General features: G+C 36.8%; 1 protein-coding gene across 4 annotated transcripts in view; it reads left to right on the top strand.

The window, feature by feature from the left end:
* USP10 (ubiquitin specific peptidase 10) overlaps positions 1-2511 on the top strand; it is an 83357-nt gene extending 80846 nt beyond the window's left edge. For all 4 annotated transcript variants that reach the window (XM_069085640.1, XM_069085638.1, XM_069085639.1 and 1 more), the window contains one exon: positions 1452-2511. In XM_069085640.1, the coding sequence (XP_068941741.1) occupies positions 1452-1639 (188 nt within the window). In that variant the 3' untranslated portion in view covers positions 1640-2511. The remainder of the gene's footprint in view (positions 1-1451) is intronic.
* Positions 2512-15607: the final 13096 nt, after the last annotated feature.

The raw sequence follows: 15607 nt of genomic DNA, 5'->3' as shown, positions 1-15607 counted from the left end.
GCACACGTACTTGCATATCCCATGGGGTGTGGTAAAGGTAGAAAGAAATGTGGAGGCCTGGGTCCTACAAAAGAAGGAAAGAACTCACCTCTGAGAGCCGGGAGCCCAAAGTAGAATCCAGGGTTCTATGGGGGAGGCATCAAGAGGATGGTCAGAAAGCGGAGAGCGTGGTGGGGGTAATGAGGGCTTTTTTTTATAGACATTGATTAGTGGTAGAATGAGGAAAACTTATCCCGTCCTGGCCGTAAGCCGTAGTTCCCATTGCCATACCTGATGTCAGGATATACTGTCAGGTTAAGACAAAGACACAAAGACCAGAAAACACCAAAGTTTCAAGACTAAACTCTGTATGTGTGTGTTTAAAGAAACAAAAGTGAATCTGAATTTGAATATGCTTTCATAGCACAGAGGAGTGAGTGCTACTCACTGCTCTGTAGGCCAGCTCAACCTTTAAACAGATTGGTACCTGAATGCACGTGCGTGTGTGCACACATGTGCACTTTAGCATTGTTTTTTCTTGATGTTTTGCTAAATTTTACTATGTTTATTTTGTCTGAAATGTGCTTGATTGCAATCAGAAATTCTATAGCTTATTCTGACCAATTCTTATTTGTGAAAGAACTGCCAAGGACTCATGGATGTAGCCTGATCTGAGGTCATACGACAGTATGTGAAAGTGATTTGTACCATGAATGAATCCTTGACCATTAATTGTGTGAGTGTTGTGCCTTTTACTGCTTGAGCTTACTGTCCCAGGCTTAATTTGTCAATAGTATTTAGCAGGAGGCACACTTGTAGATGAGATCTGATTAGGGTGAAGATTTATATTGCTAAAATAACAAATCAGCTAAATAGTGATAGATTAAGGCAGAGTTTTATGGGTCCTTTTCTCAGCTCCACTTGTGTCATAGCCTAACATTTTGTATCACTGTTTTCCCCTGAGGTTTCATGTTTGAGGATAAAACTGTATACTTCATTAAATTTTCTGGTTAAACAAGACTCAGGCTCATAGATTTAAAGCTAGAAGAGATGTTACAAGTCATCCAGGCCAATCCTTTCATTGTCCAAATGAGCAAACATCTAGAAAGGTTCATATGGCCACATAAGAAGAGTTGGGGTTTGACCCCCTGGCCTTCAAAATTCCCAATCCATCATTCTTTCTACTCTAAAAAATAACTATGTGTGTGTATGTTTTGAGGAGAGGAAAGAGAACTTCCTCTTGTAAATTGTAATAAAGTATTAAAATGAATAGTAGGCACCTTAATTCATTAATTATGGTTTCTTCATTTTCAATCAGAAAATCCTAGTGCAGAAATTTTTTATTTGTCTACATGTACACTATAAAAGATTTATAAATTGAGAAATGTTTTTGACACTTTTATTTTCTGTCTGAAATGTGCTTGATTGAAATCAGAAATTCTATAGCTTATCATGGTGTCTTTTTTTCACAGTGGTCTATCATCATGGAAACAGTGCAACTGGTGGTCATTATACTACAGATGTCTTCCAGATTGGTCTGAATGGCTGGTTACGTATTGATGACCAGGCAGTCAAAGTAATAAACCAGTACCAGGTGGTGAAGCCTTCTGCTGAGCGCACAGCCTACCTCCTGTACTATCGCCGAGTTGACCTGCTCTAAAACTTTTTTCTCTGTGCTGTGTGTGCAAGATACCTGCTTTCTAGAATATCAACTCATACTAACTTTTTTTCCTCTCTCTAATGGCTCTGTTGAGTGAAACTTTATTTCTCCTTTGCAACTATGGGATAGAATGGAAAAGAAATTAACTCCCTTGGAGTTTGTGCACAGCATAGTTTATGTTGATTTTTAACTTCCAAATCAAAATCATTTGGTTGAAAGACTATTGCTTGATTTAAAAAAATTCAAAAGCCCCTTTATTTCTGAATAATGCTGATTCCTGTGATGATAAAGGGGGATTTGCATCTGATTCCCAATTTAATTGCCTAATAGAAGAAATCCTGCACCAGCAACACAACTTGTGAATTTCTGTGAGAATTAATTTTATCTTTCCTTATAAAAGTGAAAAACTTTTTAAAATGCAACAACTTCTCCTCCCTACCCCCTTTAGTTTTTGATAAAGGATAAATATGAGCCAGTTCTTAGAGGAGAAAGAGTTCTTACTTTAAAAGAAAATGTACAGAAAGAACAAAAAAGTTGCTGGTTCTAAATAGGAAAAAAGATTTTAATAATTATGCGATGGGAAACTGCTGAAGTATACATTGCAGATCAAATATTTGGAGTTAAGATGTTAGGCTAAATAGATGGGTGATTGTAACTTTATTGCTATTAAAGATTTTGAACTGCATTTATGCTTCTGTGTACACAAGATTTTTAAATGGGCAAAATAATGAAGTTTGATATTTCTTTGTCTGCTTTGTTTAATTTTGCTGTCTGCTCTTCTCTAATGTTGAGTTTCTAATTGTACACAGTTTAGTGATATCTAGGAATATAAAGTTATCACCCATCAATAAAAATCACAAAGTTGGTTTAAAGAGGTGCGTGTTTCTTTGAATATAAGCGCCTTATGTTAGTATTAAGGGATTCATTTTGAGAGTTGTGCATCTTGATGTTAAAATGAACACTGATTTAATCTAATAATAATAACTCACTTCTTTAATGCTTTGTCATTTATGAGGTACTTTTCCCACAATGCTTTTATAAAGTAGGCAGGGCTAGTACTGTTCCCATTTTACAGATAGAAAAACAGACCAAGAGGTTTAATGACTTTCCCAAGGTCACACATGCATTTTTAATATTAGATCCTATTTCTTGTTGTTTCTGGAAGCCTGACTAGAACTTGAGCAGTACTTTTTACTACAGCTAGTGATTTGAATAAATGAAGTCACCAGAGAGGGTACATAAAGTGATTATAAAATACATTTTTTTTACTTGACAGTGTTATTTTAAAACAAACCTTATAGAAGTGAAGAACTTCTTTAGCCTAGAGTGCCATAGGTGGGATTAAATTCTGAGCTGTCACCATCAGGTTGTAGTTGGGGAATAAGAAAAGCGAAAGATTAAAGAGAAAGGTGAACATGATAATGATGTGTCACCACCCATGAATGAACACCCACGTCCTCCACTAGCCACCAGCCTCTTGGGTTTCCCATACCATTATGGACTTTAGTAATTTGTTGGACAGTAGTCCTGAATTTTTTTTTTTTTCCTTTTGGAGGGCAATTGGGGTTAAGTAACTTGCCCAAGGTTACATGGCTAGTTTTTGTGTGTGGGTGTTAAGTGTCTGAGGCTACAACCAAACTTGGATCCTCCTGACTCCAGGGCCGGCACTTTACTCAACTGCGTCACCTAGCCGCCCCCAGGTTTTTTTTTAAAGAGCCTGTAAAAGTCCTTTGTGGTTTCTAATTATGGTCTGGTTACAGCCAAAGCAGGGGTGTCAGACATGTGACCTGCAAACATTCCTGAGTGTGACCTGAACCAGATTAAAATATAATTGGGAAATATTTAGCAAAACAAAAATATAATAAAATGTCAATAACATTACATTTTAAAGCTAAGTCAATACATGGCCTGCAGGGATCCTTATGTATAGATTAATGGCTTCTATTAATATTTGAGTTTAATGTCACTGGCCTAGAGATCCTATTTTCCTCACTGAAAAAAAATATGTGGGCAACTACAATTCAAATTCAATACCTGTAGCCAACTCTGGTTTTCCTCCCTGAATTATAAATTATGCCACATTCAGTTACTTAAAACTTGTGTATTATATGATGCATGGAAGTCAAATTACTTGTAAGGAAAGCCACACCAGCAATAGCTCTGCCAAAGATCATGTAAAATCCAATTTTGAAGCACCTCATTAAACCACAAATTCAGTTATAATATGGGTTAAATCTGTTTCTCATGGATATGATTGTAGAGAGTTCATTTCATCCTGTGTAATCTGAGGGTGGCTTTTGTTCCTTAACCTCAGCGTTACAGCTATTTCTCTGGTCTTCTTTATCCTTGTTCCTTTTCATCTTCAGTTCATGCCACTGTCTTCCCACAATTCCTAAACTTCAGCCAGCTATTGAGTAGTTGTTAATGAATCATATCAACTATTATTCATATACTCCGCATGTGTATGTGTGTGTGCACACAGCTAGGTGCATAATCTGGGAAACGTCTAGGATGAGGCCTTATTAAGTGCATTTAAATGCAAAAAATTGTTCCCTAAGATATTGCCCTTGCCCCCAAAAGTCATTTTAGTTTTAAAACCTTCAATAATGTAAACAAACAAAAAAAACCCCAAACTTAAAATGTTCTGGCCATATTCTAATTAATGTATTTAGAGTTGCTGCAATCACTGAATTCATCTGGACATTAGGTTAGCCAATTAGTAGTCAATAGATTAACTTTTCTCTCCTAGTTTCCTGTGTAGAAGGGCTCTTCCTACAAGACAAGTAAGACTAGTGTTTAATAAGAGTTTGGAAATTATTTCTTTCCTGCCAGTGGTCTGGATTGTATTAATAGCTATCCCTTAGGTTCTCTATTTTTTGTTTGAAATGCTGATTCAGGATTTTTTCAAGTCAGTTCTTGATCATTCAGCTAATAGAGGCAGCAAAATGGTTGATAATCTTAAACTTAGTTTTTTAGTAATTCCTTAACTTTGGAATATATTATATGTCATTTAGAATTGGATGTGTTTTTCTGATCATCCTGATAGGGAAATGAGTTTATTCCCTGTGCGTATACCAATTGCTAGCAAGCCAACAGTTTAGAAATATCTTGAATTGGGTAGGTTGGAATTAAGAATTGGCCATAGATAATTACCAAAGTGGGTAATTGGCTGACATGATTGAGAATTGATTGCCTTGTAGATTGTTACAGTTTATGCCAGATGTCCTCAAAGTGTGGTCTGGGGGAAGCTGGGGTCCATGAGAACCTTTCAAGGGATCTTCCGAGGTTAAAACTATTCTTACTAAGGTATTTTCAGTTACAATATGATAAATATTGATAGAATCCACAGAAGTAAAAGCTCTTTGGGGTCCTCAGTTTTTAAATGTGTGACGATGTCTGCAGACCAAAAAGTTTGAGAACCTTTGGTTTGTACATTCTAATGCTTGACAGCATTTCAGCCTTGTTGTCAGCAAATCTGGACAAAAGACTACGAAAATCCCAGAGGTGAATTATTAACCTAGTGTATAGACCTCTTCATAGTGGTCTTTTTCTCATTTTGCACTCAAAAAGTAAGATTGCATTCCCACAGTAGTAAATTACACTGTAATCTTGTCATGACTCCCAATGTGAATACAAAGGGATCTTAGTATGTGACAGGATTGTTTTTCTTTACTATTTAAACTCCTCCTGAAAAAAAAGGCATTTTAATGCATTTTGCAATACTCTGGTGAAAGAGTACGATCAAGTAGCTAGCTAAGCTGAAATGATTATCAACTCACAAAGCAGACAAGATACGTCTTATTTATTGTCCAGTAAAGACTGGGCTCTAGAAGTTTTATTTTTAAAAGGGGGAAGGCTAATTTCAGCACTTGTACACAGAGGCTCTTTTCTCCCTATTGTGTTTAGTGGAATCAAGTGTTTTGTTGTTTCCGCAGTGGGGTACACTGTGTCTTTTTCGTTCTGTATCAGTTGCTGAATATATTATGACAATACATAGATACTGGTGAATATGAATGACACAACTATATTTTCATTGGTTTAAGAAAAAACCTGTGTGCCTAGTAAGGTAGGGTGTTCAATAGTAAAATATTTTATAGTTAATTTAAACTCTCAAATCAGTCTAATTACTTAACTGTTGTAATAGCTGAAGGAAACTTTATATCACTAAAGTTGCAATGAAACTGAAATATGTAACTCCTATAGGCTCTCTCTACCTGACACTTGCTCAACCAGTTGAAAAGAAAAATTCAATCAACTGGTGGTTTGGTTTGACTTACCTGTTGTTGGCTGCAGGTGGGTTTGCCCATTGGATTTTTCTCCATTGAATTGACTGAATAAAAGAATGTATTTTGGAGAGTGTGTAGTTTACTTCCATCCCTATCAGTAATTAGTAAATTATTCCTGTTTTGGCACATTTGTTATCAACTAGATAATTATTTTACATTGCCTTGGCAGAGTTAGTATATAATTGTCAGCAAATAACATCAGAAGTGGGCTAGATAGTGCAACAATTTATCTTTGAGGGTAAGGAGAGAAACATATAATGTGCCATAGCAAAAAGTATTTACAGATCATGTAGTCCAAATGCCTCATTTTTCTAATGAAATGGAGGCCCAAAGACAAAAAATAGTGATTTCTCTTACTTCTCACATAGCACTGGGAGTTGATTATACAATCTTTACCCCTGTTTACAGATGGACAAAGGAGGTTCAAAGATAAAAAGTCCCAAGGTTACGCCATTGCCAGCAGATCATCCAGGTCTCTTGATTTCCAGTCCAGTGCTTTTTATAGTATTAATTTCCTGCAGTAGTGTAACATGGTGGAAAGAGGCCATAGAGTATGGACCTAAGTTCAAATCCCAGCTTCATTATTAATTCTACCTGTGATCTTGGGCAAGTCAATTTCATGGTCCCTAATTTCCTCCATTGTACAGTGGATGATTTTACCCCTTCTGATGCATTCTCATGTGCTTGGTTCAAATGCCAATTGAAATCATTATGTTGAGAACACAGGTCACATTTAAAGACTTTGCTCATCATTGGAAAACAGATATGATAATGGATGTGAATGACAGTGGCATTGCCTTCATATTTTCATTTTTTGAAATTCATCCTTAGTGAGAAAGGATATTTAATAGCTATTTTGTCATTTTGTGACATGTAAAACAAATCGGTTGAAAGTAGTCATAGAAAAGTAACCAGATGGTATATGTTACTTATAGCATAGAGCTATAAACATTTTATTTCCAGAGATTTCAAAACAACATGCTATCTTTTGGGACTGGCCATTTATAAAGAAATAAATTGTTTTGTAGAAAAATTTTGTCACCATCACTGCAGTGTTTTTCTTTAATACCCAGTAAAATAATTAATGAAACCTCTACCTATTCTCTGTATGAAATGCGTGTCTATAAGTCTCCTAATAAGATGAATTTATTTAAAACAGTGGTAAGTACTTAATTTTGTATGGAATATAAATTTTGAATTTTCATTTTGGTTTGTGTTTGAGGTCCAAGATTGTTATATTCCTGTTTTAATCAATTCCTCCTTTTGTATGCTGTGATCATGGTTCAGGATAACTAGCCAAGTGCTTATTTGCTAAATATGATATTTTGTCAGAATGGTCTTTTACAGCTTAAAATGTCCATGCAATCATCTCCCAAGTTATATTTTAAGTCATTGTATTTCCATTAAAGCTAATTTAAACTATCTTGGCTGCTGGGTTGTTCAATTTCTGAGGTGGTACTTTTATTCATAAATCCTTTTATAAAGTACTTTCCTCACACTGACCCAGTGAGGTAAGTAGTTCAAATAATGTTATCTCCTTTTCACAGACAAGGAAAGTAAAGGTTAGAAAGGTATAGTGATGAGATAGCATAAAATGCCAAATTTGGAGTTAATCTGAATTTAAAATCTGCACCTGCCACTTAGTACCTTTGTGACCTTAAGCAAATTATTTACCTCCCTGGGCTTTAGTTTCATCAAATGTAAAATGAGGTTGAATCATATGATCTCTGAGGTCCTTTTCAGCTTCATATCTATGATCCTATGATTCTTTCAGGTTACTTAGCCATCTCCAGGACTCAGTGTTTTCATCTGCAAAATAAGGGAGTGGAATTAGATGACTTTCCAGTTCTTAATTCATGATGACTTGCCCCAACTAGTAAATATCAGACCCGGGATTTAATTCAGGGAAGGATGGAGTAGAACAGTGGGGTCAAACTCAATAAGAAAGGCATACCTGCAGCAGCATATTGACTTAGAAAACCACAAACAAACATGTATTTTTTTAAATTTTATTTTATGTTAAACATTTCCGAATTTCACTTTAATCTGATTCAGGCCAGAATGGGGGAGTTTAAGGGTTACTTGCTGCCTGAGTTTGACACCAGTAGACTAGAATTAGTCTTAGGTTCTTTCCACATTTTCTGAGAATTGTGATTCAATTTATAAAGTTTTGCTTTTCTCAGAATTTTCCCTTTGGGTTTCCTTGCTTTCTTTAATCAGAGTGAAGAACAAGGAGATTTTTGAAATGTTACCAAAAAAAAAAAGTCTTGTTTTCTATGCTTAATTTTATTATTTATATACCATCTTTTAGTTGACTCTTGTTTCTAATATCCTTGGTAGCTACTGAATACTTCAGTTGACATGGATATATAGTAAATGATAATTGAGCTACTAACATTGGTGTAAGCTATGGGCAGACCTATGTCTCAGACTCTATGTCCCTCCAGATGGATTTTTTTGGCGAATTCTATTAAACTTCATAAAAATTCTTGCATATACTACACAAACTATTCTCAAAAACAAAAATAATATCCTACTAAACTTTTAATAACCTTTAATGAGACAAATAGAGCTCTATTACCTAAGCCAGCAAAAGATAAATCAAAGAAAGAGAAGTATAGATCAGTATCATTGGTGGATATAGAAATAAATAAAAGACTGGTAAAAAGAGCCATTTGTCAAAAATCATCATGATAAGTTATGTTCTGGCATAGATGCAGAAAAAGCCTTTTGCCAAAATATAAGTGCTCATTTTTTATTTTTTTAAAAAAATCTGTAAGTTACCTGTATATAAGGTTTAAAAACAAAAGCACTATCTAAAACCAAAAGCAAGCATAATATGCAATAGAGAAAAATCAGAGGCTTTCTCAATAAATATAGGGATAAAGCAAGGATGTCCCCTCACACCTCTCTATTCGATAGTTCTAGAAATGCTAGCAACAGTAAATCAGAGAAAGGCATAAGGATAACTAAAGAGAAGGCAAAACAACCCTATTTGTTAATGATATACATCATGGTTTAGTTAGAAAATCCTAGGAAATTGGTGAAGATACTAATTGAGATATTAATTTTGGCAAAGTTGCCAACTATGAAATAAAACTTCAAAAGTCAACAGCATTTCTATGTAATAAATCCAAGAGACAATAATGGAAAATTTCACTCAAAATAAAAATGTGATGGATAAAATATTTGGAATTCATTTTTACCAGAGTCTACTCAGTATCATTGTAGGTTCAATTACATAACACCCACCCCTTAAAAGAAATAAAGAATTTAAATAGCTAGAGAAAGTCAGTGTTGATGAATGAGCCTTCCATGCTTGAAACCTCTCTCCAGCTTGGGAAGGTGGCTGAAATGGAAGTGTTAAAAGTTTTTCACAGCTGTGAAAAGCTGTGTTATTAAGGAGTGAATCCTCAACTAAACAAGCGATAGGGGCAATTACCAACGCTTACACTGGAAAATTTCAAGGGCATAAAATTTTAAGGCTTCTTCCCACTCAAAACCAGTGGGTTGTCTTAGAATCCTAGGAAAGAAATCAGCCAAAGTAAAACCAAGTTTATTAAAGATTCTCCATAATGGGTAGACTCTTAAGGAGCCTAAGTATTTGTGCACTTGTGTTGACAAGTGGGTCAGAACCATGTGACAGTCTGAGCTAGACTGAATCTCAGTGCCTTCATGGAGACAAGATCAATCATTATATAGAGAAAGACTGTGGGAGGGATCTAGGGGTGGTCTAGAGGAGGTGTTTGGGGAGGGTCTTGAGGAGGTGTCTAAGGAGGATCTTGAGATCAGACTTCAGGAATGGGATTAAGGGTGGGAAATAGCTGAAGGCTACCTGGAGATGGCAGACCATGGAGGGCTTGGCTAGTTTAACAGTAACACATTTGGGCCTAGGGATAATGAAAGGCTTACTGCCTTAGGCAAATGCCTCATCAAGTGGGAAGATTCAAGGGGGTTCCCAGAGCTTGTACCCCATCACATACATATCTATCTCTGTCCATCTATCATCTATCTATCGATGTCTCCTGTAACATTTCCAGTTGGAAGTCATCTCAAACTCAAACCAGCCAAAATAATTCACATTGTTTTCCCCCACCCCAAATCCACCACTTTTCTGAACCTCCTTTTTTGTTGAGGACACCACCATCTTCCCAGTCAATCAGGTTCACAACTTTGGCATCATCTTCAACTCACCACCTTCACATCTTCTCATTCTATCACCATATAGTGCCCTTCCATCTGGCCCCTTCTCTCCACTCACACAGTCACTAACCTAGTATAAGCTCTCATTACTCTTTGCCTCAATGATTGTAATAGCCTTTTCAATGGTGTCCTGCTACCCTTCCCAACCCATCCTCCACACAACTGCCAAGATGAGTTTCCTAAAGTGCGTGTCTTACCACATCATTCCCTTACTCAGTTGACCTCTAGAATCAAATAAATAGTTACCTCTAGATATCTAGATAGATAAATAAAATAGTTACCTCTAGAATCAAATAAAAATTCCTCTCAGGCTTTTAAAGTCTGTCTCAACCAGTTCCCAACCTACCTTTCCAAACTTATTAGACATCAGCCCCCTCCAACACAGTAAGATGGCCAACTAAACTTAGTGTTCTTCTATATGACCCTCCAACCCCTGCATCCTTGCAGGAGCTATTATAATGTAGAGATTATTAAATGGAATTAAAAATGAATGCACATCAAGTATTTCACAAGATTAACATTATCACTAGAGAAAGACAAATCAAGAATGATACTCTAACCAAATGCCTGCTCAATGTTTAGAATGACATCATCTTTCTTGCCGCCTCTCACAGTTAAGTAGGACAGAACATTTTCGTAAATGGATCACTTGTGAAATTAAGGGGTTTTGGTTTTTATATATTCCAAGTCAAATATAAAACATATGAACGTGCAGACTCATGGTAACCATCTCAGTCTCTTTCACAATATTTTCCAGACCACTACCATTGCTGTTTGCAAGCAAGCAGACTCAAGCACCTAGCGTTTATGGGCTACCCTAAATCTTCTTTTATTACCTTGGCAATGCTGATGCTGAAAAAAAAATCATTTTCCCGAAAATATGCAAAAAGTCTAGTACATCCATAATTTGCCACAACCCGAAATAAATGTCTCAAAGAGTGAAGAGTTGATAGGAATGCATTCAAAAGATCCAGTCCATCTATTGCTTGGGCACATATACACAGACTCACACAAACTTAAAACTGGAAGGGACCTTAGAGGTCATCTGATTCTACTCCCTTATTTTTGTAAGTGAGGAAACTGAGGCCCAGAAAGATTAAGTGATTTGCCCAAGGTCATGCATTCAGTAAGTAGCAAAATCAGGATCTGAGCTCAAATCTGAATGACTCCAGAACTAGTGTTCTGCCCACCATAGCATGTTGATGCAGAGTACATCAGTTCCCAAAATTGTCCCTTTGGCTAGTTCTTAATTTTGGTTTAATTTCATCTAGTCTCTGGCCACAATGCTGAAGACCAGAAAGTCTTACCTTATTAAGATAAGCCTCTGGCAGAAGTGTTATGATATATTATGCCCAACAGAACTCAGTTAAAATATAATTTGGAGTTATAAACAAAAAAGACTCGGAAGAATAAAACAAATTATAAAATTGAAGGTGATCTTAAGGCATTTTGGAAAAAAGCAAAATTTCCCCAAGAACAAAAATAAGACAACCAGACAGCTTTTAGATGTCAAAGAAATTTTTTGACGTAGATTATAAATTGACAAACACCTTCAACGTTCCAAAGTTAATTTCTAAAATCTGTCACTCCTTCACAGAGTGAAAAACTTCCAGCAAGCAAACTTTGTTTCAAAAATAAACTCTGAAGTTGGAAATCAAAGCAGACAAGCTGTTTCCTAGCACAGAAAGGAGTCTTCTAAATTACTGGATCACTAATCTGAATTTCAAAAGGGAATGGTAACAAGTAATAACTGACTTTGATGCCCAAGGGATGAGTGGAATGTGACAAGAGTTTATTTCTAAGACACTCCCCTTCTGTTCCCTTCTGTTTCCCATCACAAATTCTCTCTCCCTTTCCCTGTTTTCTCCTCTCCTCTTTCCCTTTCACTACCTTTCCTAGTCTCTCTTCTTTAATGGACCATACCATAGAAATAAAATGATTTTAAATTATTCTATTCTTTGAATGAATGTCTACCAATGAACAATTACTAAAGAATCGAAAATGAATTTAACTAATCACTGGGTAGATGTGTATAAGTTTATAAACCCTTAACAAATAGGAAATGAACAAAATGGATGTGAAACATATTCTTATCAAAGAAATGAGTGAGCGAAAAAGATGGGCTGGTTACATTGCAAGAACAAGGGATAAAGCAATGGCTATCTTGTGAGCTCTACTGGTAGTGTTTCAGTGTTAAGAAAAATGGAAGACCCCCAGTTTGGTGGTCCCTTTGGTGAACTCATGAACTAGAGTTGTAGGATGGGCAGACAAGCATGGGTTGATATCTGCATTGTGGCAGGCAGTAGCCCTATCAATAAGATCAGAAATCCATCCTAGTATCAAAGGAAGTTTGGCTTCCTATTCTTAATCCTGGAAGATGGCCGATTGAATATTATGTAATTGTTTTCAAAATCCCCAAACAAGTAATTTTTCATTTGCAGCATGGCATGGAGGAACAATCAATAAATAATCATTTATTAAATGCCTACTATGTATCAGGCATGTGATTGTTACTAGAGATAAAAAGACAAAAGTGAAGTAGTTGGCCCTCAAGCTTCTTACAGTCTGATTGAGGGGAGATAATATGTACATATATGGGCGTATGCTAAATAAACAGAGGGAGATTTTTGAGGGGGAGCGGGGTGAAAGCTCTAGGACCTTGGGAGGGGAGTCTGGAAAGGCCTTATATAAAGTTTGACCCTTGACCTGAGCTTTTTTTTAATTATTATTATTATTTTTTAAAGCAATTGGGGTTAAGTAACTTGCTCAAGGTTACACGGCCAGTTATTTCTGGGTGGGTGCTAAGTGTCTGAGCCTGGGATTCAATCTCCAGGTCATCCCGACACTGGAGCCGGTACTCTTACTTGCTGTGCTAGACCTGAGCTTTTTAAAAGGGGATTTAAGGGATGTAGGACAGACCCAGTGACAGGTTTATCATCTAGACTAGAGAAGTAACCTGGCTTGTTGAAGAGGATTAGAGGAAAAGGCTCCAGAAATAGAAGGTATCTCTGAGACCAAGTTGTCAAGCAAACCCTTTCATTTTGCAGTTGAAACTGAGGCCCAGGGACATAAGGTAACGTGCCCAAGTTCATCCAAGTGATAAGAGTTTGAGGTGAAATTTGAACCTTGGTCCTCTGGCTCTAGACTCTCTGCTTTTCCCATTGTACCTAAATATAAGGCCATCCTTGAAATGAAGAAGATCTGACTTCATCTGTCTCTGCCAGATTCTAGCTGTGTGAGCATGGGCAAGGTTCTTAATCTCTCAGTGTCATAGGGGTATCTCACCAAGATGAAAAATTACAGAGAATTGCTGCTCTGCTTTGGTAGAAGAAATTTCTCAATGAGATCACAAAACAGACTCTTCCTTACTTCCTCCTTAAAAAAAATTTAATAAACTCGGAAGTCCAGTACCTATATTTCCATATTCCAAATATCTGCCTAGCCAAGTTCAGCACATCACCAATTTGGTGGTGGGAGTGATGAAATTTTTGGCCACAGCAATACTCTAACCCTATCTCTTGAATTATAGCAAGGTTATAATTTATTAATTCAGGGAGTTCCCATATTGAAGAAACCACAGAACCCTGAGCCATTGATTTATTTCAGGAGTATCCATAAAAATGTGTAAAGAATTGGAGAAAGGCTACCAGAACTTTGGCAAGAGAGCCAGAGAGATCCAGAGCTGGAAGAGACCCCTGAGACCATCTCATTCAACCCTCTCATGTTTCATGTTCTCAGAGGGGTAAGTGACTTTGCTCAAGGCATAAAATTGTAGAGGCAAGATGTGAACTCAGGTCCTCTGAATCTAAGTTCAGTGCTCAAGTCCCACCTTGGTGAAATCACCAATTCAATGGAATATTTCAAATTTGCGTAGGTGGTAAGAGGCAGGAACAGTCTCTGGCTGAAGGTCTTCTGACTTCCAAACTCAGGGCTCTTTCTACAGGGTCCCTCATCCTCACTGAGGTTGTTAGTCCAATTCTCCTGTCATTACAAATAAAGCAGCCATTAATACTTTGGTATAGAGAAGTTCTCTATCCTTTTTCTGCCTTCCCCACCCATTTTTTTTGGGATACAGTCTTCATAGTTAAATAAAAGAGGTAGTTTTTAAATCAAGTCTTAAATAAATTGTTAGAGAGACAAGGGCACTAGAATGTAAGCTACTTGAGAGTAGAGAATGTTTCATTTTTCAAATTTGTATTCCCAGTGCCTGGCACATAGTGGACATTTAATAATTTTTTTGTGGACTGACTGATTTCAGGGGCAACCTATATTGGGACCAATAAACTACCATGTTGATCTGATTATAATTTAGACCCTTAAAATAAGATCTCTTTGAAAGGGAAAAGAAGCAGAGACTTGTCCTGAAAAATAATTCTGATTATAGACTACACTCAGGTTTTATGCGAACCAGACTTTGGGGGAAAAGTGTTACCTATATTAGGACCAACATGGTATTCACTATTTGTCCTAAGCACCAAGTTACTCACTATGTCTATAACAAATTTTATTCACAATATTTACTCTAATGAACTCATTCTTCACCACTGCATCTCCAGGTTTTTCAGTCTCTACCGCTCACAAGCAAAAGGAGAGAATTTCAGGGTTGGAAAGGACTGCAGTGGCCAACTGATCAAAGCCATAACCTAACAAGAGTCCCTTCTACAACATTCCTAAGGAGTAGTCATCCAGGTTTTGCTTAAAAACTTTACATAAGAGGAAATCACTTTGGAATCATTCTCATTGTTAGACAAATTTCTCTCACATTGAGTTGAAATTTGAATTTTTCAATTTTTGCCCATTGTGCTTCATTCTACCTTCTGGGGTCAAATGGACCAAGTCTACTTTCCCTTCTACATGACAGTCCTTCGAATACTGGATGACAGCTACCACTTCCTCCCTAAGCCTTCCTTTTTTTCTGAACTAAATTTCCCTAATTCTTTCATGGACCCTCAGATGGTATGATCATGAAACCCTTCACCATCCAGGCTGCTAACCAGTGTATCAGTATCCTCCTGAAAATCTGGTACCCAGAAGTGAACAGGATGCTCTAGATGAGAGGAGGCCATTCATTCAATCCATTGGTCAGCAGTAGCCTGGGGAGGGAGATGCCTTTTTCACACCAAAGGTCCCAAGTGATTGACTCACGTGGACTGAGTTTATTTCCTGAAAGGAGCCTGATCCCAAACCATGGGGAATCATGATCTTCTTTTGAGCCACCCCAGATCAGAACTCTGGGAGGAATCTCTTAAATGATACTCAGTTATGCTTCACGTCTAGGTTTTCATCTTAAAGAATTAACAGATAGCCCTTCTAGAAATTTAATCAATGTACGGAGTAGTCTATACTAAGTACAGAACAGTAATTTATTTCTCTTACCATAAAATAAATACTTAAAATACAAATAGCTCATAAGCATTTATTGACAGATATTTAAAACATGAAAGAGTGACCCATCTCTCCCATCATCCTGGGGGGTAGA

The sequence above is a fragment of the Petaurus breviceps genome, unplaced genomic scaffold (genome assembly GCF_028583685.1).
Source record: "Petaurus breviceps papuanus isolate PSGF00001 unplaced genomic scaffold, PetGlider_PUasm1.0 176, whole genome shotgun sequence".
NCBI lineage: Eukaryota > Metazoa > Chordata > Mammalia > Diprotodontia > Petauridae > Petaurus > Petaurus breviceps.
This window is presented reverse-complemented; position numbering and strand designations above follow the sequence as displayed.